General features: G+C 36.4%; 1 protein-coding gene and 1 long non-coding RNA gene across 2 annotated transcripts in view; one reads left to right on the forward strand and one right to left on the reverse strand.

The window, feature by feature from the left end:
• The window catches only part of HERC2 (E3 ubiquitin-protein ligase HERC2), a 162,166-nt gene that overhangs the window by 18,166 nt on the left and 119,628 nt on the right, over positions 1-24,372 (reverse strand). Inside the window, exons 57-63 of the mRNA XM_081974333.1 lie at positions 18,246-18,443; positions 17,932-18,177; positions 17,620-17,873; positions 13,516-13,808; positions 10,399-10,519; positions 5,686-5,959; positions 5,367-5,631 (exon numbers count right to left, since the gene is read on the reverse strand). Coding sequence (XP_081830459.1) covers positions 5,367-5,631; positions 5,686-5,959; positions 10,399-10,519; positions 13,516-13,808; positions 17,620-17,873; positions 17,932-18,177; positions 18,246-18,443 — 1,651 coding nt within the window. The remainder of the gene's footprint in view (positions 1-5,366; positions 5,632-5,685; positions 5,960-10,398; positions 10,520-13,515; positions 13,809-17,619; positions 17,874-17,931; positions 18,178-18,245; positions 18,444-24,372) is intronic.
• Positions 15,643-16,897, forward strand: LOC145725549 (uncharacterized). Its single transcript, XR_014177335.1, has 3 exons — positions 15,643-15,981; positions 16,039-16,105; positions 16,160-16,897. It is a non-coding gene; the product is annotated as an uncharacterized LOC145725549 (long non-coding RNA).

Genomic DNA, 24,372 nt, shown 5'->3' on the forward strand with positions numbered 1-24,372 from the left:
CGAGTCTGTCTCGAATCATGATTGTAATTGCTGTTTTGTGATACTCTGTGAACTCAACTGAAAACAAGTCAGACACTAAAGAGAACGCTTTATCAAATATGCTATCAAATATTTCACTTTGTTTCGAACTCACAAAGTATCAAAAAAAATCATTTAAAATCACGATTCGATACCAACTCACTTCGAATCGAGCGTTCGCAATCCGACTACTGTTTATTATTTACGGAGAATTTGATAAAGTTGTGAGTAGAACATGTGAGGTATTTGCCGCTCGTTATCCAGAAAAACCAAAGCCATCACCAAAAGCTGTCAAGCAAATAATTGAAAATTTTAAGAATACGGGATATGTGAAGATAAAAGCTATTAAAACAAAACCAATCCTTAATAATACAAATGTAGAAATTGCAATTTTGGGCTATTTTGTTGCAAATCCAACTTTAAAAATGGTGAGGTTTTGTTTTTTGTTTATCAATCCCAATCCTCTGACCGGTTTCGCCGTATTACGGCTCATCAGAGAGGCTATAGGGCTTGATAACCAAAGAACAAAACCTTCGTTCCAGTATAGTCAACTGGATGCCAGAAATGATAGTTGTGTGCAACATCTGGTGACATCTGTACTCAACTCTATGAGTTAGAAAAAACAAAAGAACAATAAAAAATTGTATATTTGTATTTTCTCTCTGATGAGCCGTGCAACTATCTTGAAAATATTTTAGTTGGATTGGGCATGCCCACATCAGTATCCTGCCAAATTTTCAAAACTCTCCTATTTATACTTTTTCCAATATCAATCGATGTCTTTCGTCGTGGGACACCCTGTATAGGTATGTCATGGCAGTACAGATTATAGAGTAAAGGTGAGTTGAGGTGAACCTTGCGGTAATCCCTGCTCAGGACTGAAGGAAAAGGAGAGTGTGTTGTCTATTCGAACGTGCAGTTGTCTGTCTTCCAGTTAGTTTCTGACAGTGTAAAAGTAGGTATTGTGGTGTGTTAAGTCTATGTAGTTTGTAGAGTAGTCCCTTATGCCAAACACTGTCAAAAGCTTTGTTTATGTCCATGAATAAACAAGCCGATTTATTGTTGTTGAGGTGTGTTTTTTGTATGTTGTTGGTTAAGATGAAAAGTGGGTGTATAGTCGAGTGCTTTGGTTTAAAACCAAACTGGTATGGTGGTATATGTTGTCCGATCTGTTCTTGAAGTCTATTTTTAATAATAAGTTCAAGCAGTTTACTAAGTACTGGAAGTAGTGTGATGGGTCTGTAATTTTGTGTTTGTGTGTTGTCGTCCAGGTTTTGGAATGGGTATTATTATATCAGTTTTCCATGTATCCGGAATTGTGTTGGATTTTATGCAGTCGTTAAGTGAGTCTAGTATGAGTTAGTGGGTTTTACAGTATTTCCATGTTTACATATGAATTGCCAGTCTCTGTATGTTGGTTTTTGTTTCTACAAACATGCAGCAGTCAGTTTCGTTACGTTCAATGTAATTGTAGATTAAATGTTTCTTGTTGTTCAGTCCGTTAATGTTGACGTAAAGTAGTTTTAGATTGAATGTTCTATGTTCGTAATTGTTTGTCTGAGTTGGTCTTGGGGTTCTGTCGGGGAATTTTTGTTAGGGAGGAGCATATCAAACATAAGTATATACATGTGATTGCCAAAGAAGACAACCGAAGTGTAGATGTCATAATCTTCCACAAACCGTTTGAGCATTTTTTTCAACAGTTCTTCACGATTGATATTAGTGGGTTTGTTTAGTTCATTCAGAAAGTACATCTGACACCTCGACTGTCCGCTTATTAAGACACTTAATTTTGACGTTGGGTATAACGTTGATCGGTGTGGTCGACCTCTTTGGATACTTCATGCTCCATGCAGAATGATCGTCAGATTGGCAGGCAGCACATTTGGGGGGTAGTGGAGACTTACAAGAACCGGTCGCATGCGGCCCAAAGCATTTGGTGCATTTGACCGGCGTCCTGCAGTTCTCCGTCCGGTGTTCAAAGGAGTTGCACCTGCTGCACGGAGCAGGAATCGGGGCTGGTGGTTTACTTTCTACCACTCTAAATACGCGTCCAAGAAAGTGTACCGAGCGGTCATTCATGAGCTTCTCATAAGTAGTGAGGTCGCCAGTTATGAGTCGCATCATCAGAGTTGGGCTGTTTCTCTCCCTAGAGATTATACGTTTGGAGAATCTGACTTTCAGACCCAAGTTGTCCAGATGTTTTAAGAACATTTCGTCTGTAATATTTAGGTCTACCCCAGTAGCCACCACAGAGTAGGATGGTGTGATATTACGGTTGGTTTTTTGATGTTGAAAAGTTGCTGGGTTGTCAGTTAATAGTAGTTTAAATGTCGTGATTAGATTGTCTTGTTGGAGATGATGTAGAATCTGAATTGATTTGTCTTCGTCGTTCGTTTTGATTACGAAACAACTTTCCTGTTTAATTATGATGTCCTTGTTGTTGGGCTTCAGTTCTCCCCACTTTAATGCGAGTTGAACCCAGGTAGTTGTTGGTGCAGCATTAACAATGAAGGTGTGGCTGAATACCGGATGTTTATTGTGTGGAGCTCTTGTAGTTGGTGGTTGTATTGTTGTAGGAGTTTTGGTCATATTAGATGTTCTCTAAGCGCAATTCTCTTGGTGTCCTGAGTTGGTGTTGTGGGAGTAGGGACTGGATTTTTTGGTTTCCAACCACGTTTTTTAGACGCTGGTTTAATAAAACCACCGTCCTGGGAGCCATAGTCCGACGACTCGGAATCCTGGGAGCCCCCAGAGTGCATCCTTCTGATTATTATAACTTTAGTTGCATGTCATCAAGGTGAAAATGAGCGGCGTTGTCAATGTTATAAAAAACAAACCGAAATTGAAGAATATGATTTTACTTTCAAATGTGACATGGAATGTCAGAACCGTGTTTGTTTACATTTTGAATTGAATTTGCAGAAAGGTCTGAGTGGTTTTTAGTGTTTAAATTAAACTTTTGGGGTATTGAGAATGAGGGAAGCATAGTTTAATCGTGTTTAGAAGACCCTGAGTTGAGGGGTTTCAGATCTGATGTGTTTTACTCGGCATCTGTGTTTAAACTTTGAATAATGATGACTCGTTAGACACGTTTATTTGCGTAGATTTTCAGGTAGGGGCTTAACAATTCAATATTTTTTATTGGTTGAATAAGCTTACTCATGTTAGTAAATAAATGGTAATACACCATTTTTAGATCAAACTATAAACGTAAGCTCCACACAAAAATCTAATAGAATAAAGTTGCTTGGAGCCAGGATTCGATGATATTGGTATAACAGACAACTACGTGACAGGTTGTTTATCCACAAGTAAACCGGTTAATGACAGGAACATAAAACAGGATTACAAGTCACAACAAATTTCGAAAACGCTGATATTTACGTCAAACACTTTGAGACGTATAACGATCGGGTGAGATAATCGGTGATCGGAATAGACCGGTATCAAGAAAATCGAAAAACAGACGACAACATTGCGCACTATTGCCAACATAAGATGGGTAATTTAAATTTCCGTATCTATGCAATGTTATTGTCCAGTGAGTTCGGTTGGCAATAGAATCACCTGTGTTCTGACGTGCAACTAAAGTTATAATAATCAGGGGCTAGTAAGATATTGCTTATGGGATAGATTTTGGTAAAACTACAATAGTTCCATCTGCCCGCAGTTTACAGAAGTCAATCTACTTTAAGCTCGAGAACGAATGACAATACAGGTTTCTTTTATATCGCGGCAAGTGTTTTTGCACTAATTTTTAAAAATCAAAAAATCAGGTTCGACTTTAAAATTTAATCGCCACTACAAGGTCAACTGCAAGCGCGGCTACCGACTATTCCAGTCGACCGAGTTGACTTAAAATATATTATATTATATTATATATTATATTTTAAGTAACAGATGTCGCCACGTTATTCCGCGATGTTCTACGATGGAAAATTTAAAAATAAAGGAATGGTTTAATTTCATTTTGTTATATGGCTCAGCGCATGCAAAACAAGTCGATGTCGCCCTCAACGAGACAAGCAGAATCATCACCGGATGCTTGAAGCCGACTCCCCTGAACAAAATCCACCACCTAGCTGGCATCGCTCCTCCTGCCATCCGTAGGGAAGCAGCTGCACTCAAAGAGCGATCCAAAGCAGCAACATCTAAACGCCACCCCCTCTACGGCCTTCAACCGGCCCACCAGCGACTAAAATCAAGGCGAAGCTTCCTGAGATCGACAGAAGATTACGAAGAACCTAAAACCAGAGTGGACCTCTGGAGGAAGACCTCAAATCAACACTGGATGAAGCCGAATGAAGAGCTGGCACCAGGAGGCGGTGAAAACTGGGAAATCTGGAAGGCGCTGAACAGACTGCGGACGGACACGGCGAGATCGAAAGTCACCTTAAATAAGTGGGGCTACCCCGTGGACTCCGATCTCTGTGATTGTGGAGAACTGCAAACCACGCAACATATGTACACCTGCCCGCTGTGCCCCGCTAGATGTACCATAGAGGACCTTATGGCAGCAAAGCCGAACGCAATTGACGTCGCCCGCTTCTGGGCACAAAGTGTTTAGCTCACGTCTGTGATTATAGACATTTGATATAATGTGTTAATTAACTAGTATGTATTTATTGTTATATAATGATGCTTCTGACACGAATAAATAAATAAATTTTGTTATACAAGGCCTATATCTATCTACAACGGTTTTCGAGATATTGAGGTTTTGAAAAATGACATTTTTAGATTTTGGAGTGTCATAGCCCTTAATCAGAATGAGATAGAGCAAAACGGCTTGCATGTTCCTATCTCAACCTTTTGGGGTCGACCTCTACCTTTCTGGGGTAAACCTCTTCAATTGGGATGAACAAACTGAATGCGAAACAAAACGTTTGCCTGATTTTCATTTCATGTCTGAATGCCAAACACTACTTCTGTTAAACGGCGATACGCAGTTCTATTTCAAAAGTAATAATATAGAAATTTAGCACCATCGTTAATATAATAAGTAAATTAATTTCAATGTCAAAACTACAACTTTTGGTAATTGGAAATGCGGATGGGCGTGGTTGTTTCAACAAAACATGAGCGTTAGTTAAAAACAAAATCACAGCAAGTTTCACTAAAATCGGTCAAAATAAAGTTCAGTCACATCAAAAAATGGACTTTTTTTCAAGATCATCAATAACAGAGTAGAATCAGAGACCAATGACGGTTACCTTCCCTAAATCGTCTTCTTTCGATCTAGAGTTGATCATGTGCATATTAAATTCGCAATATTAAAAGTAACCATTATTATTGTCAAAAAGCAATTCTATAAAAAAAACAAGATAAAGAAATATTTTTATTACCTCTCCATCATCGGAACACGCCACACAATGTAACGACCCAGTAGCTATTGAAACTATCTTCTTCCCTTGCAAAGCGGCTACTTTTTTAGGCCGCCGTATATGATCGGTAGTGCCATGACCCAAACGATGATAATCACCCTTGCCCCAAGTATACACACTGCCGGATCGAGTCAGCGCTATCGAAAATTGAGACCCACATTCCACTTTGACCACTCCAAGACCTGCTAGGCTCTCAATTTTCATAGGTATTTTACATCCGTCTGATCTAAATAGAATATAAAAGTCAGAAAGAAGAGCTATGGACAAACAAAACACAAACCCTCCTCTTCCCAGTTTTCCATAATCGCCATCGCCCCACGACCATACGTTGTCATCATCCGTGATGCAAAGGGTCTGAGCGTCGCCTGATCCGCAAGCGACTCCCACTACTTTATAACCGACTAAAGCTTCCACAAGTTTGGGTTTCAATTGGTCCTCGCTGTCTCCATGTCCCAACCTACCATATCTCCCTTTACCCCACGTGTATAGGTGACCGGAAGCTGTGATTGCGGCTGAATGTGCGCCTCCGCAAGCAACATCAATGACTTCAAATCCTGTAAATGTATTTAGAGATAGTTAATTTTAATTTTAGAGTAAAAATACTTAGGATTCACTTTTCAATCCTATTATTGGATAAAACAAAATTGGCAAGTTTTCCATTAAGGGGGACACTCACGATACTGCGGCGTCGCACAGTGGTAGCAGCAATATTATTCCGCTGCCAAAAGTCAAGTAAAAATAGTATATTCTATATTAAGAGCGGAAAGTATATATTTGCCGCTTGCACATGAAATTTGCAGCTTGAGGCGAAGCCGAACGCTGCAATCATGTAAAAGCGGCAAAAGTACTTTTGGCTCGAAATATAGACGATATTTTTTCGACGACTGCTGTGGGGTGGATTAGAAGGACAACTCACATCATTTTCGTCGCTCGAACTCATTGTCACCGATAAATCACTTTGACGGAATGTGGTTATTTCAAACAGGTATGTCAAGCGTTGTTATGGAAACGCCGAAAAAAGTTGGTGAGTAGATTGTTAGTAGAAAGCGAAAACGCTCTAGAGCAGAAAATCTCTTTCTGCTCGCGCGCGGCAAATAACCCCTTTCTGCTTCTAAATGGAAGCGTACATGAGGTACTTTCAAAGTAAGTCGTCGAAAAATTATGTTTAAATTTTAGTTTTTCTATAGTTCCTATTAGAAAACTTTCCTAGTAAACTAAGAATACTGAACAAAATATAAAAAAATACCTTTTTGTTCAAACGGACGTGAAGTACTCACTTCACGTACAGTTTAGCGGCCGTAAAATGCACTTTTACGGCCCTACGTCCAAAAAAAAATACAGGGAAAAAGTAAATTAACAATCACTATGTCACCGTCTACGCTTATTATTGCTTGCTGGTTACGATTTCTCTATGTGACCACTGTGTGCACCAATTACAGCAGTACACCCATCCATATCAGTACAGCAATCTTCGTCTCCCAATTTCATTTTTGCGTACCTAAATGAAAAAATGGAAAATATTTCTGACAAGAGTCAGTCTATTATTTAACGTCACATCAACAATGCATAACCAGCAAACTTAACGATAAACGTCACCGGGATTGCTAGACCCTTCTCATTTTATTTATCAAAAATTAAGAATTTCTAAATAAATATCGTTTGAACAAAAAATTTTGTGTACAGGGTGCTGCATTTTCGATGGTTTTACGGGATACAGAGAAAACGGTAATAGATAGAAAAAAAGTAGCATACGTGTTCCGATCTCATTTTCCGAGCTGAGATGACTGGCGAAGAGTGGGCTGCGCAAACTTCTTTTGTTTCAAAGATACGGGGGGTTTTTGAAAAATGGTCATTTTGGAACCTCCTCTGTATTTCATTTGCTATAAAAGTTATTAAAAAAATAAAAACGGGATCTGGTAAAACTTTTCACGTAGAATCCAATGACGTAGCCGGTTTTTTTTCTATTACGTTTAGTTTTTGACATATGGCAGTAAGTTACATATTTTTAAATGGAACACCGTATATATTTGTACGTCATTTAATTCTGTTAATTTTTACCTTTTCAACAGTGTATTACAACATATAAGTTTGTAGAGGTTAATCCTCTTATTTAAAAAAAAGTCGTTTGCTAAGTTAAAAAAATGCCAATATCTAAAATACGAAACAAAAACAATCGGAAATCATATAAACTAACACATCAGAAAATTCAATATTTTTAATAAATCCTATAATTAAAAAAATCTAAATTACAAACAGTTCTACCGTCGCTTTAATAAGAAAAGTGAACATTTTTATTTTCTACTATTTTTAAGGTTGAAGTTAAAAAAACACTGTTTATAAACGACATGTAACATGTTAATATGAACATAGCCAAATTTTGTTTCGACTGTGGGTATTTTTATACATATTATTTAGCCCGTTTTTGTTAAAGAAACGTCTTTTTTCTAATTACCAAGATTAACATTTACAAACTTATATGTTTTAATACACCGTTGAAAAAGTAAAAATCAACAGAATTAAATGACATAAAAATATATAGGGTGTTCCATTTAAAAAAATATAACTTACTGTCATATGTCAGAAACTAAACGTAATAGAAAAAAACTGACTACGCCATTGGATTCTACGTCAAAACTTCTACCGGAAACCGTTTTTCCTTTTTTGATAACTTTAATAGCAGATGAAATACAGAGGAGGTTCCAAAATGACCATTTTTCAAAAACCCCCTGTATCTTTGAAACAAAAGAAGTTTGCGCAGCCCACTCTTCGCCAGTCATCTCAGCTCGGAAAATGAGGTCGGAACACGTATGCTACTTTTTTTCTATCTATTACCGTTTTCTCTTTACCCCGTAAAACGATCGAAAATGCAGCACCCTGTACACCTCGGCCGTGAAATAATTTTTTCGTCCTCAAGATTGTTGTCCTCGGCCGTAAGACGGCCTCGGACGCCAAACTTTCTTTCGGCCGAAAAAATACCATTTCACGGCCTAGGTATACAAATAACTATTTATCTACTACTAGCACGGAAATGATCCATTACATAGCTTCCTTTGAGTTACGTAATAAGGGATTTTACAGTCACTAGTGCGATAATAATTGATTTCTTTGCACTAATGCGGTAAATAACTCTAAAGAGTACAATCATTATTGCACTAGTGACTGTAAAATCCCTCATTACGTAACTGAAAGTTAAAGTTAAAAATTGATAATTACTGTGTTAATCGTAGATAAAATTCTGTATAATACTCGTGTAAGTCGTGTGGTATGGCAAATTAATAGACTCGTGTGATCACCACAACTCGATATAATGCTTCTGGTGGCTATAAAAATGCTATATACCACACTAGTAATGTAAATAACTATTATCATATCAGCACATTTGTTATCACATACCTTCGCATTTCGCTAAAAACTTAAATTTCATTATTTTTGTGTATCAAAGAATTTGTAATTTTTTTATTATATTAGTTCAGAGGCGCTGATTAATAATTTGTTTTTTCTAGGATTGAAGCAAAAAACCTTTTCTTACAATGAAATAATATCACTTATAGATTTCCAAAGAAATAAACTATGGATATGTTTTTACCTCGAGACTTTGACACATTTAAAAAAATAAGTAATGCACAAAATAGCTTGCGACGCTTTACGACTCTTCAATTTTAGAACTGATGTAACCTCTAACCTTTCTCCGTATCTATCAATATTTCGGCAGTTGCCAAAATTTGCCTATTTAGATTTTATATCGTATTTAAGCCACTAATAAAGATATCCTGTATTAGAGAGATATGGTAGAAAACTTTAGTGACTGCTTTTTAATAACTCCAGGCTGTTAAGGTAAAAAAGGTCAGGCAGTGTTTATACAATTTTGTAGTACTATGGAGATGTCAACTATAAGGAGTTGTTATTTTAAATTCTAACCTAAGAATTGAAACGAAAATCGCCGAATATGATACGGAATTAACCGAAGTACAATAAGGACTCTTTAAAGCCAAGCATGACCAAGTCTTATTTTACGGCAGGCACAATCCCTATTAGTGGCTCGCCTTATTAAAATTGAAAAACGCATGCTCAGATTTCAACATAAGGAGGACACTATTAGGGACAAGGCTTGATTTGCACATCCATATCTCTCTAATCTCTGCTTGTACCTTACAACACAGATTTATCAAGCGTATGTGATGGAAAAAAGCTGTAAATTTTTATATGAGTGAGTAGTTTTTTTTTATATAAGTGAGTAGTAGTTTTTCATAAAACTTCTTGGTATTTAAAAAATTTGAGAAAATATTAACTAAAATTTAAGGTTTTATTGGGTTTTTGTAAAATTCTTTTTTTTTTCCTGAAATTAAATAGTGAATTACTAAAAATGTGGCCATGTTTTTTTTTACAAACAGATAAAATTATATTTTTATCAAATCTCAAAGATCCGAGCAAATTTTCACTTATTAAAAGTAGTGTTTTATATTATGACCGCGGGCATCCATAAGAACGTACCAATGTGCGTCGTACGACAGGATTGTATGACGCCGTTATACGATTTGATTGAATGACGAATAAGAATCAATGACATATTAAGAGAATGGACCGATCTTTTGTTTAACGAGTTGACGCCACCACTGTGCGACAGAGACAAGCATAGAAAGATGGAGATAGTACAGGACAAGGATAGTAGAGAGTGATAAAGGAATGATAAGGATTGCTCAATTCCATAAGCGCAACGTTGTCCGTATTGGGTTTGCCAGGTGACGATTTTGATGTTACCCATAGACCACGGATCACGTGATCGGGCCATCGTCTATAGCGCGATAGCAGACAATTGTTCACGAACATTAATAGTACGCTATCTTGCGGACATTATCTACAGGAAACTGAAAACATTTTCTGCAGATTCTTTGGACCGAGATTGCCGAGATATCAACATTTTTTTCTTGAAGCTCTGTGGGTAACTACTTACTACTAAATTGTTTATTAGTGCTTATTATGATTACTATTTTACCTTGTAGAGCATCTATCAATTTAGGTTTTTCACATAAAAGCCTGTTTCCATGTCCTAGTTTTCCATCCTCGCCTTCACCCCAGGAATACACCTCATTATCAGCTGATAGTGCCAAACAGTGCTGGAAAACAAATTTCTCATTTTACTTTACACACTAGGCTAAACCTGGACCTAAAATATTTCTCATGTAATTATTTCCAAACCAAACACAATCCCAAAATACAGGGTGGTCCACTTTTAAATCTCAATAATTCACCATTCTATAGCCCATCAAATAATAAGTCAACAAGCATTATGCCATTTTCCTGAAAAATGCCTCCTAAGGAATATACAGTCGTCCAAATTTCACCTTAAAAAATCGGATTTTTGACATGACAACTGTCAGACCGTTGGAGCAATTTTGATCAAATCTAGAACAAGCGCTTATGAAATTAATACTCCCAATTACGTATGTGATGTTAATGACGTTTGTCAAAATTGCCCAGTAGCGTAGATATGATATATATGGCTAATATGGTTTTCATTTTCCGCCCATATTTTCTACATCACTGGATACTTCATGATGATCGAAAATTACTGTTTCTTATAATTTCTTTTTGTAAACAACCTCTTATAATTTCGTGGTTCAATTTGCAAAAGAAAATATGTATCTCTTGTAAAATTCTGATTTGAAACTTCGTTTACGAAATAATTGAGTTGTACGGTTCAAAGCCCAAAACAAGACTGATATCTGGGCTGGCAGAAATTGGATAATTTATTTTATAAAAATTTTTACTGCAACAGTGATGGGTCCTTCAAGAAATAAGTCATAAGTAATCAGTAATCATTTAAAAAACAGCCCTTCAAAGTTCAGCCTCAAAAATAGTGTTTTTTTGTCATAATTCTGAGACCGTTGAGAGAATTTTGATCAAAGAATGAGTGAATTACAAGGTACAAGTACAATTTATGAAACTTTACACACGACGATTTTTCTGAACTGTAGAGGGCCTTTAGGATGAGTTCTTTTTAAAAATGACAACATGCATGCCAACTTATTTTTAGACAAACGTCATTGACATCACATAATGGGTAGTCATTTCATAAGTTCTTGTTTCAAATTTGATCAAAATTGCGTCCTTGATTGATTGAATTTTAACCACCCCCTTAACTTCCGTATTTTTGATTTTAGTAAAAAAAACTAGTTGTAGCAACAGTTATACATATTTGGGTATACTTTTACTCTTAGATAAACAGTTATTATACAGGCTGCCCCAAATTTGAGTAACTAAATTAACCCTTAATCACATAGTCGAGGAAACATTGTTAAAGTAACAGATGCTGCGGAAACAGTTGAATATCGATACAGACATTTTACATCAATTAGGCCTAGAATTTGACGTAGAATTCAAATATCGGATAAAAAGTTGGTCATCGTATTTAAAAAAAACATAAGTTTGGTTTATTACTCAAATTTGGGACACCCTGTATAATAACTGTTTATCTAAAAATAAAGTAGACCTAAATATCTACTGGTTTTGTATTTAACGTTTTTTGCTAAAATCAAAATTAAGAAAGTTAAGGGGGTGGTCAAAATTCAATCAATCACCCTGTACAGTTTTTAATAATAGTTATTTATGCAACAAGTGTAAAAAGTACATCTTTTTTGCAGGTAAGTAAAATCCAGGTAAATAAATTGCAGGTAAGTAATATCCATTTGCCCACCTTTTTATGAAATGTTCGAGCGAAGGAAAAATTAGTGCGGAAAAGTAACTTTTCCCGCACTAGTGTGAAAAAGTTAGCTTTTCTCAATCATTTTATTTTTCAAATAAAAAACAAACTTCCATTCTTAGATATTCTAATCAAAACAGACAAATAGATATTTAAACTACAAATCCAATCATACAATAATGGTAAAAAAAGGTATTGTAAAAAGTTTATTTGATAGAGCCAAAATTATTTGCAATAATGAACAATTTAATAAAGAAAAATTGTTCATTAAAAATGTTCTAAAAGAAAATGACTATCCTGAAACATTCATTAATAATAATTTATTAATAAATGTTTTAGGGATTTAGAACATCCAAAACCATCTGGAAATCAAAATCAAATTTTACCTTTTACAAACCTTTTTATACCTTACATTCCAGGTATTTCTGACAAAATCAAACGAATAGCTAAAAAATATAACATCAGAACAATATTTAGAACAACAAACAAAACACATTAAGATCACACTTAACTAAAACAAAATCTCACAATGAAAATGAATCTACAAGAAACGTGATATATAAAATTCATTGCCAATGCAATCAATTTTATATAGGTGAAACCTCCATACCTTTAAAAAAACGAATTAAAGAACATCAAAATTATTTAGGAACTGGAGACTTTCACAAATCTAATACCTATATGCCAACACGCGTTTGATAATGAACTCCTGTGTTGCGACATCCTCTATTAATATTGACCAAACTTGGTTAAATATTCTAGAGGAGCAGATAACACTTGGTCATATATATTTTGACTTTTGTCATATTGGAATGACAAAAGTCAAAATTTATGTCAATTTTCATTGACAAAACCCTTATTTTCAACTCAAAAACTTGAACAACCCTGAAAACATCGTTTAACGTTAAATATGTTTTTCCAACGACTTTTCTTTCTAGATTTGTTCTTTTTTACTCGAAAGGCATTTTGGACACATAACTACTCTATTTAAGACGACCGCGCTGTTTATCACGAAACTAATAAAAACGTCAAAATAATCTGACATTAATTGAACCGTCAAACTGGCAACAACTGGTAGTATAATGTATTATGATTGAAAATGGTGAGGTTTTGTTTTTTGTTTATCAATCCCAATCCGGTTTCGCCGTATTACAAAATATTATTAATTATTATTTTGATTGGTCGAAAACATTTATATTCGATCTTCGTTTAATGAAATGAACAAGGGAAGTGACGTAACAGTCAGAAGTCACTGAAAATTTTAAATACACTTCATTCAAAAATGATCAAATCAGCACGACCTACATAAAGAAATATTTTGATGATTTTTTTATTTGCAACATTTGATTAACATTAATTGTTGCAAATAACTAAAATAAGAAATAAACATAAAAATGTAAACAAACTTACCTTTCCGCCGGAATTTACGGCAAGTTTTTTCACAAAAACGTGCTGAATCGATTCCAAAAGTGTGGGAACCAATACGCTGTCACAGCCGCCAATACCCAAACGTCCTCCTGCTCCATAGCCGGTAGCGTATACCTTTCCGTCAGCGGTAACAGCAAATAATGTTTGTTCTCCACCAACCAGTTGCACAGGTCTCAATTGAGTCAGAGCTTCACAGGGCGTAGGTGTTTTTACTTTCGCTCCTTCGACCCCACCTAGTTGACCACGATGATTGTGACCCCAACCGTAAATAGTGCCTAAAATACAAATAAACTTGTTTAGAAACAGTGATTTAAATGAACTGAAAGTATAAAAAATTTACTTTAATATTTAATTGTGGTAGAAAATTTGAAGTGTATTTTAGCGTATGCAAGGTCAGTTATTTTGAAGATTTAAGTTCTGAGTGTGATTTCATTCTGTCTAAAATTAAATTAAGCCTTAAACCGTCAAAATGTCTGGTGGTGCATACCGCTGGTACGATGACCGGGTTCGACTTCGCTTAAGATATTAAGCCACTTTACACTCGAGGTTGTTGTGCCATTTGCCGCCATTTAGAATTTGAATAGTTTATTCTGTCTCTTGTGTAGTTTCCACATACGTTTTTAATTATTGCTGAAGCCTGGTTTTGTAGTGTTTTTATAGCAGCAGACGTAATCACATTGGAAAAAATAAGTTTATGGTGAAAAGAAAAAAGTCTGGTTCATCACCAAAAAAATTCAAACAATTTCATATAACAATACAGCAAACAACTCATTTAAGCAAAAAATTAAAATGAAAGCTAAACATTTCAAAATCCAAGTTAATTATGAAAAGTTCTATTCCAATATGCAAAAATCCAATATGAATAGGATGGTAACTAAGAACCGAAACGTCGGTTCTAAAATTTGATTTTTTCATGTTGAGAGGAGAAAAATTGGCAATGGTGAAGTGTCATTTATTTTCAGTGTTCTTAACCAATAAATTATTAAAAAATTTTCTTCGGATATTTCCGGAACAACTAAGAATTTTTATTTTTAAAGGGGCATTTTACTCGACCCCAAATTGCGCAAGTTTGCCCTAATTTAAACTTATTTGCATCTCTTTAAATAGCCAAAATTGCCATGTTGACGCTTGAAAAAGGGACACCCTGTATAAATACATTCCAAACATTGTGACCAGAACTTTTCTTTGATGGTATGGCACTTTCATTAAGATACAAGTTCATCTTCACCTAAAACCCAACGCAATAGCAGTTTATCGGAAGTTTCGTACCATCACCTTGGCTGTACAGGATCCATAAAAAACTGAGCTGGACCGCCTCGATGGTCAATAATGTAATTTTGACGCAAGTGGAATGCTCACAATGGTCCACATTAATTGTCGTAACCCGTCGAGCGAATGGCAAAATCAGACTCTGTGCTGTCTACTCGACTGGCCTCAACGAATTACTTTAGGACGACAATTATCCCATACCTAACATCAATTTTTCAAGGCACAATTGAAACTTGTCTATGTGGAATTGATGGAATTCTCGTCTACCTCGACAATACTCTTGTCGCCTGTGTCCTAACAAAGAACAACATGACAAACGGCTTCACAAAGTTTTCCAGCGTTTGCAAAATTGAGGTTTTCGTCTCAACCTCCCAAAATGCAAGTTTTACCCTACGCCTACGTCCGTAAAATACCTTGGAGTCATCGTCACAGCAAATGTAATCAGTGCTGACTCTGCTTGTGTGAAAGCTATCGATAATTTACGCCATCCAGCCAAAGGAAGTACGATTTCTCCTAGAATTGGTCAATTATTATGGCAAGTTTGGAAATCCGTTACATCGCATCAAAGGTCCTCTTGAAGAAGCAGCAAACCGTTTCTTCACATTACAAAAATAGGGTAATAGAACCTCTTCTGTAATTTCTCCTTCTGCTATATATCCCTTTTTTTTCTCCAGTTGTTAAATTCCACCAATTCTTTTTCGTATACACTATTACTTTTCGCTGGTAGCAGGCATAAGGTTGCTTCTTGATGGATTTCAGCAGGAATAAAGAGATTCTCACTCATTTTTTGATGATGCCGATTATGTAAACGATTTCAAGGCTTTGTACTGTTTAAGTAAGGTAACTTTTAACCTTGCCCGTAACTTGTTTGTCCGTGATTCAGAGTTAACATCAGCTGAATCGTCTTTAACATCTGTATACTTCCATGGTCGTGACAGTTGGTTGTCATTCTTGTCGTGCCGGTCAGTCTATGTCAATAGTGTCGATAGAGTTCAGGCAAAATGAGGCATCGCCAACTTGAAAAGTTTGTTCGCTGAGATTCTAGAATTGTGCAAGTCTATAAAAGGCCAATTTGTCATCTGGCCAGTTCTTTTTTCACGCTGACTATCGAGCGAGATCCACGAATTTGGTGTTCGATTTTGTGACACGCGTGTGTGTGAGGTTATTTCCGCCATTTTGGTAAGTTGCCTTAATTTGCTAGAAGCAACCCAGGTTTTAATGTTGGTTTTATTTAAGGGTGGCCGTATTCCAGTGGTTGGAAGCGGGCCGTTTTGCTTTTTCGTCCTTTTTTGGAAATAAAAAGGTAATTTTCTTGACATGTGTTAACCTGGGTATTTAAGGTTAGATTTATCTGAAGGGCCCCTCCTGGTTGTGGTCAAAGCCTGTCTCCTGGAGTCATCAGAGCAGGGTAATTTGCTGGAAACAAGCAGGGAGTGGTACTTGGTTGATTTGCCGTGGACGGAACCACGCGGTAGCTACGGAGAGCTAAGAGTTCGTGGATTGGTGGATTGGAAGGGAAAAAGATTCAGGCACCATTTTGTTTTCCTGCTGGATAACTGGCCAGTGGATAGCCACGTGCTAAACCACCCAGAGTGTGGTGGCTGTTTTGGAGGGAGCATTTTGCCTGGTTAGTGGGTTGTAGTTTTATTGTGACTCAGAAAGCAACTGGAACTGAACTTGATAGCATTTAGAGTAATAGTTACTGTTTGACTTTTAAGGTATTGACCTTGGCTTGGTTAACCCTTGTAGTAACCACTAGAAGTGGTCCCTTATTCTGGCTTATTGCCACTTAACAGATTAACCGACCGGGTCAAAGTCAGTTAGCTTATTGTTTTTGGGTGCTGTTTGCTGCTCTTGATTTCTGCCTAGGTATTCTACAACAACGACATTGGCCTGGAGGATCGTGCTGTAGCGCTGCATCCCGATTCGTCCCCGGCTCCAGTAAATCTGGCAGTAAGAGCGGTATGTTTTAAGTTAGGAGTTAGCAACAGCCCTAGAACTGTGTTCGAGTAATTTCCTGAGTGAATTTTAAGCCTTCAGCCTTAACTGTTTTTATTCTTTGTAATTTGTAAATATAGATTGTACATTTCACCTAGTTCAGTGTATGTTTTCGACTACCTTAAAACCCAAAAGTGTGGCTTAGCAGGGCTATCTCATGATCAATTATCCACGCCCGAGATAAGTTTAATTTTATTAACAATAAGTAAAAAGATTGTAACACACATTGTTGAGTTTAATATTATTTTTGTAAAAAATATTTCCGCCGGAACTGCGAGAAAACTGTTCATTCTATTGTGGTTTTCGATTGGACGTGACATTGACAACACGCAATTTTCAAATATTCAACAAACACACTTACCCTAGGCAACGACATTCTCATTTTTATAGTCACTTTTGTTACGCTAACTCTCAATAAAATGGCGGGTATTTAACTTTTTTTAAAAGAAACTCCTGCAGTGTGAGGAAAACCGTTGAACGGCACACCGCCGATACGTAAATAACGCACTCCGTTTGTTCCAAACATCGCTTGTTTTTTACCCGTTATCGGCCTTGTATCGTTAATAACTATTCTCGAAACAAATAAGATAATAACTATATCGTTGACTCACCTTGTATGTACAACTGTGTAATTTAACTATTATCACAAAAACTAAATTCATCTTCACATTAGTAACGAAGTTTCATATTATAAAATGAACATCATTAATTCTAAAACTTATAAAACAAATTAGCTTTCTCTTCGCCTTCGTCACTTTAATGAGCCATAATTAACTTCATATTTTGTAAAAAACGACGAGAAGTAAGGTTTGTACTTACCAGAACCACCCCAACTTAACGTCCAGTCTTCCGGTCGTCTATTCAACCAAACAAGAAGCTGCTCGTCGTGCTCTTTCTTAAATACACCATGATCTTCGTGCTCCAAATACTTTTCCGAAGGCGCGTCCAAACTTTCAGTATGACTGTCAGTAAATTTTTTACGCACTTCTAAGCAAAAATGCATGGGTAGAGGCGTACGATGTATTAAAGATTTTGCAACCCGTGCGGCATTACAATATCTCCTAAACCATACCCTGTAATTAAACGATACCTGCATTAAAGTAAAAAGTCTTATATGAAATAATGATTTACCACTTGTGATTATCCATAATATCGCTGGTTTTGTCCAATTCTAAATCACAGGCTAAAGCAACTAATACTTTAAAAAAATCGGAATGCATCAAGTGCAGGCCCGCTCTGACAGAACTATCTTCGTATTCAAACTGTCTTAACATGGCCTGAGGTAGTTCTTCTAAGAAACTGCCTAAAGTTCCATCAGGAGAGCTCAGTTTCTTGAGCTGATTTATAGCAGAATTGGTTTTGGATTCCGTCAGTAATCTAAACAACGTACACAAAATAACAATTAGCACTCTCAACTAAAATGAATTACTTAAGTTACACACTACCTATGTAACGTCTGAAGAGCCCACATCCGTTGGTTGCCAGACAAAAAACTTAACTGGGAGCAAGCGGATAAAGCAGCGGCCAATCGAGACATAAGCGTGGGATCAGCGGAAGTATACAGACGCCGATCTAATAGGCACATGACCATATCTATCGACGGTTGGCTGAGAATGGCCCTATCCGAGCCTATCTCCATAATTCTAGAAGTAACAAAAAGTATCACTATGTGAAATCAAAATGTTGCCAAAGGATGACTAACTAATTAATATGAATTCCAATTTTACTACTAAAGCCAAATTTATAAAAAAAACTTTAGCTGTAACTTTAGCATTAGTAATAAATATAGTATTAATTTTAAGAAAGAAGAGTGTCTATAAAACTCCTCAAGTAGCCTCTACAGTTTTCTGAAAACTAAAATCTAACATTTTGTTTTTTTTTTTCCTTAATTTAATGTTAATGCAACATTACTGCATTAAATCAATTGTAAAAGGTTAGATCTTTTATAAAAACACAAATTCAACCTTAACACACAGTCTTCAACATTAAGGTTTAACTTTAGTCTTAGCTGTAAAAAAATTTTGAATTTTATGTAAATCGAAGATCAGTAAAAGCTAAATCTATAGCTACATTAACAGTAACGTTTTGTTTATGAACATCTTAATTCTCAAAGTTCTAGTTCTAAATCTAATACTAAAGTTTGTGACGCGTTTTTAATATGCTCTCTTTCACAGCTTAAAACTCGGGCGCCACCTACTGAGTTGTTGAGTGCCAGTAGGAACACGATTGCCTTTGGGGCCCCTTTGGCGCTTTTAAACAGTGGAGAACGAAGTTTCTGGGTTTGTGAGCTCTGCAAAGTTGAGTGAAACAAACTGGTAACAAATCTACTCTCTTTATTTGAAACATAACCACATATCTTGTAACGAAGTTACGAATAATTTTTGTTTTGTTTTCTAAGTCGTCCGTTAGTGCCGTTTGTTTTGCGGCGATATGCAGATAAATAAACTATTAATAGAAGTCGGTTAGCAAAGTAGCCAGTGCTAGTGCTTTGCCAAAATACGATAAGCCGTGTTTTTTAATTTATTACATTTTCTCAGGATTGGCTAGTCGAATTTTTACCGTTCTTGTTGGAAACAATTAGTAGAATTACAGGGTTTACAACAACGCTGAAGTATGATAGCGCGTAATAGGAAATTAATGGTTTACGGCTTTCCTTGTAATTATAATTCACGAGTTGACGTAGCCGGTTAGGTTGGCCGAAGCGTACCGGTTTCCTGCAGTACTGCGGTTCTGTACGCGTCACTTGAGTAGGGCCGTGTTTTCCACTACCCGAAAGTGGGGGACCGGACTGTCTATAAAACTGGCGTGCGCCGCCAGTTCGTGGTCTGTTGAGATCGCCAGCTTTCCCAAGCAACATCTCAACCTCCCAGCAGCACCGCCGCACCATAGTAAGTATACCTGTTTGGTGGCTAGCCCTCCTTAGTGCACTGTGTTCCCCCCTTGTTACCGGGACTACTCGTTAGTACCGAACCGCCCCCTTCACCCCGTACTGCTGTTTTCTGCAGGCTTCACACAAACGCTACATGGTTCGATAGACCGGGCGTTTGTGTCATTTTCCCAGTCCGGCCATTCTACGGCCCTATTAGTTTCGTAGCGTCGAGGCTCGACAAGACCGGGCGCTACACGTTATTTCCGCATACAACACAAACGCTACATGGCTTGATAGACCGGGCAATTGTGTTTCCTGGTTCACATTTCGAAAACTCTAACTACTTTATTGAAACCAGGTGGCGCCCGAGGCAACTCTCAATAATTTTGGTTCTAAAACTCACTTTAATTAGAACTCCCGAATAAATAGCGTCACAATCTTACATACGGGAAAACTTAAAACAGACTTAAAACTTCGCACAGTGCAAGAAACTTAAGTAGCATTCACATAACATGCAGTGCATTTGTACTGTTAATGGCAAGTGCACTCCAAGAAGTAGACAAATGACATCATTCACAATAAACTTAAACCTAAAATAAAAAAATAGGAATCAGGTTAGGATTTCAGAAACACAAGACATAAACGTCATACTAATAATAGTAACCATCCCCTAGACATCGAGTATTTGTTTCAAAAACGATAATTAGGTATAAACTAAACAGACATTCATAAACAAATACAAAAAAGCATTCTTTCAAATTTTCGAATAGGAAAAAAAGGTGGGTTGAAACAAATGCCAATGAAATGCGAGTATTTCTTGGTACTTTATTGCACATGGGACCTTGTACTTTTCCTACAATTGAGCATTATTGGTCACAAAACCTTATGTACAGGATGTCATTTTGGGGACAAGTAATTAGCAGAAACCGATTTCAATTATTATTGCGCTTTTTGCACTTTGCCGATAACTCGTTGAATGCCACCACCGAAGATCGACTGTTCAAAATTCGACCGGTTTTGAACCATTTCAATAAACTTATGCAGGAGCAATATGTTCCAAATAAACACCTATGCATCGATGAAAGCATGGTCCTTTGGCGCGGCAGACTATTTTTCCGCCAATATATAAAAAATAAAAAACACAAATACGGAGTGAAACTGTATGAACTGTGTGAATCCAATGGAATGGTGTTGAAAATAAAAGTATACTGCGGAAAATCAGAAGTCACCGAAAGTGCAAATGGGTTTGGCCATGCTTCAAACGTTGTCCTTCACTTAATGGAAAGTTATTTAGACAAAGGATATGTTCTGTTCACAGACAATTTTTATAATTCAGTGTCTCTCACTCACATGATGACATCCAGAAAAACGTACATCTGCGGTACTCTACGAGCTAACCGAAAAAAAAAATCCTAAATATGTGACTTCTAAAAAACTAAAAAAGGATGAATTTGTGTGGCAGAGAAATAAATCCGTTGTTGTGTGCAAGTGGAAAGACAAACGGGAAGTCTTAACAATATCGAACATGCACAAAGTGGGAATAGTCGAGGTTCAAAATAGAAATAGAAAGGTGTCCCTAAAACCAAATATTATCAAGGATTACAACGCTGAAATGTCAGGAGTCGACCAATCAGACCAGATGCTCAGCTATTACAGTGCTCTAAGAAAAACTGTAAGGTGGCCGAAGAAGATAGTTTTACACATTTTCGAAATATATATACATAATGCATATTTGCTGAATCGCAAGTCCAATGGAAACCAAATGAAATCATTAAAATTTCGAGAATTATTTGTTGCGTCACTTATTGGCAATAAAATGCCAGTAAATGACCAAAAGTACAAAAGCCAGCAAAATAATTTTCACTATTTAGAAGCTATTCCACCAACTGAAAAAAAACAGCGACCAACTAGGGCCTGTCGTTTCTGTACCACCCAAAACCGCCGTCGAGAAACACGATATTTTTGTCCTATTTGTGTAGAGAAGCCTCCATTGTGTGTGGAAAATTGTTTTAAACAATACCACCAAAATTAGAATCTCAATGAATAATGTGAAGATTAGTTTTTTTGTTGTAAACAAACCTTAGACTTTGTTTCTTGATTTCCAGTGTTGAACTATAATAAGAAAAATAAAACTGTATTCTAGTGCCACTCCAGTATTTACTGATCCCTTATGGACGCCCCAATACTAAAATTTCAACGAATTTAGCACGAGGGAACTCGTGGCTGGCACCGTCAAATTAACCTTTGAAAACGAGATAACTCGTGGTAGGCGTTTCTGAGGGGAGGCCTTACCACGAGTTATCTCGTGTTTGGCAGTCAACGTGTTAGGTATAAACTGAACAGACATTCATAAACAAATACAAAAAAGCATTCTTTCAAATTTTCGAATTTTGAACAGTTAATTTAACAACAAAAACACGCAAGTGTCAAACGTCTGAAATGACTCACCTTCTTGGTTGCTTGTATTAAGGTGGTAAAACTTAAGAGTAAAAGCGTAAATCTATAGTTGGATTTTTACCTTTTGAGAATGACGTCATCTTTTTACATCTTTGTTTCTCGCATATCAAACATGTGAAATAAACAATTTTAGCAAAAAAGGCACGTTGTTAATTTTGTCTTCCTGTCAAATTAAAAACGTTGATATTTGACGCACTAATTTTTCAAAGCATTTGTAGGTTAAGACTTGTGATCTAATTCCAGACATGCCTGTTTTTTCACCTGCTTGACGTCATTCTCAAAGGATAAAAATTTGACTATAGATAGGTTTTGCACTACTATTAAGTTATTAATTCCGCAGTATACAAGTGTGAACAGTACATTAATTTATAATGTATCTAACCTTTAGCAGAACACATACCTTAGCATTGCAATAGCCATAAAGTTTATGTGAATGATGCTTAAGAAGTACCCCTTAACCATAAACTTCCGGACTCAACCTAGTGAACGCGTACTTAACCTACGGTGCAGTCTATCCTAAAACTAACGTCTTTCTCATTGACCTAACTTTTTCACCTTTTTAAGATTATTTTCCTTTTTAAACTTGGGACAAACTTTTGAATTGGTTTTTTGAAAAGTTTCATCCTGAAAAACTATAATTAAAATTTTTTAAATGGGTTTTTTGAAATGTTTTATCCCGGAAAAACTATATATATTTTTTCATAACACTACCCTAGGTCTGCTGTCCCCTTGTTTAAAATGACAGCCAGCTGTTAGGCTGTTTAGTAAGGTAGGCTTCCTCTTGATATTGTATGATGTACGTTATACTTATTTGAGCGTTCTTCTAGCCCCTGATGATGAGTAGCTATTGCACTATTGCACTCGAAACATGTTGGGCGTTTTCTGAAGGTTTAAAGACCAATAAATTTTTTATGGAGACGATTGTGTGTTACTCAGCTACCCCTATCTACTACAACTCCACTGGGTGACTATGGACTACTACTTTACTCTTTTAATTGGGTTTCCAAAGTATAAAATTGTGGAACTGATAAGAATCGAACAGATATTTTTGTGGTTAGTATGCCGAAAACGATTTGGTCGCTAGCACGCTGTCCAATAGCATGGACAATTTCCATGACTTCTTCATCAGAAGAAGAGGAAACACTGAAACATTTGATAACGAATTAACAACACAGAAAATCTATTTAGAATATCTGTTTAGTTTAGCCGTCAATACACGTGCGTCACTATTTGTGGATCAGATATCTAGTCGTTTTAGCTGAGATATCTTTTCTATAATTGATGAAAGCGAAAGGTGTGTTCAGAAACCGGGCATTAAACCTGTTATTAGGTTAAAATCTTGACATTGATAGTGACAAGACAGTTATTGTTATAAAATTGATGCAGGTAAGTAGTCGTCATAGAAAACCTAACATAAATAGAACTAAATCTGCAATACTAAGCGGTGAGTCACTGTTTTGCCAGTTCTTTGAAGAATTTATCGTCGCTAGATGGCGCCAGCACCACATATTGATTAAAGAGCCATCTACTGGGTGGTAAAAGAATTATAATGTGGCAGGAAATTTAAACGGTTCTCTTTATAATTTATGACGTTAAATTTATGGTATGATTTTGCGACTTTCTTACGTCGATGTCGATTTTTGCGTTGAATCTATAAGGTAAATCAACACAGATCTATAGCATCGACGTATAAAAGTTACAAAATCATACTTAGTAGGTAAGTATGTAATTTCAGAGACATTGACTGCATTTTCTGTCACATATGTAGCAACTAATGATAGATATAAATGTATTTAGTAAAATAACAGGAAATAAATAAAGATAGCAGAGGATACTGCAATATAATATTGACATCTTGATTAACACTGTTGTTTTAATTTAAAAAATCTTTGTTTGGTTGGGAAACGTAAAGCTGCTACCACAACTGTCTGGTTTGCAACCAGGAATCACAGAACCAGCTTTTCCCATGTTTTTAAAATAACCCATTAAGGAAACACTCACAAAACAGCAAAAAATTACAACCAATACAATTGCTTTCCTTAGAAACGCAGGTTAGATGGTTAGAAATAGGAAATAGGGTTAGGATTTAGAAAAAAAAAATTAAACAGGTTGATTTTGATGTATGACATGACAGTACTGACACAAGTAAAATCTGACTGGCCCTCTTGCGGTCATTTTTTCTTCAAAGAACCTTCATATGCCTGGCTTCAGGCTACTCTATCTCAGTTTAGTGTCTATTTTCAGGT

The sequence above is a fragment of the Ips typographus genome, linkage group LG2 (genome assembly GCF_016097725.1).
Source record: "Ips typographus isolate SLU linkage group LG2, UJ_Ityp_2.0, whole genome shotgun sequence".
Taxonomy (NCBI): Eukaryota; Metazoa; Arthropoda; class Insecta; order Coleoptera; family Curculionidae; genus Ips; species Ips typographus.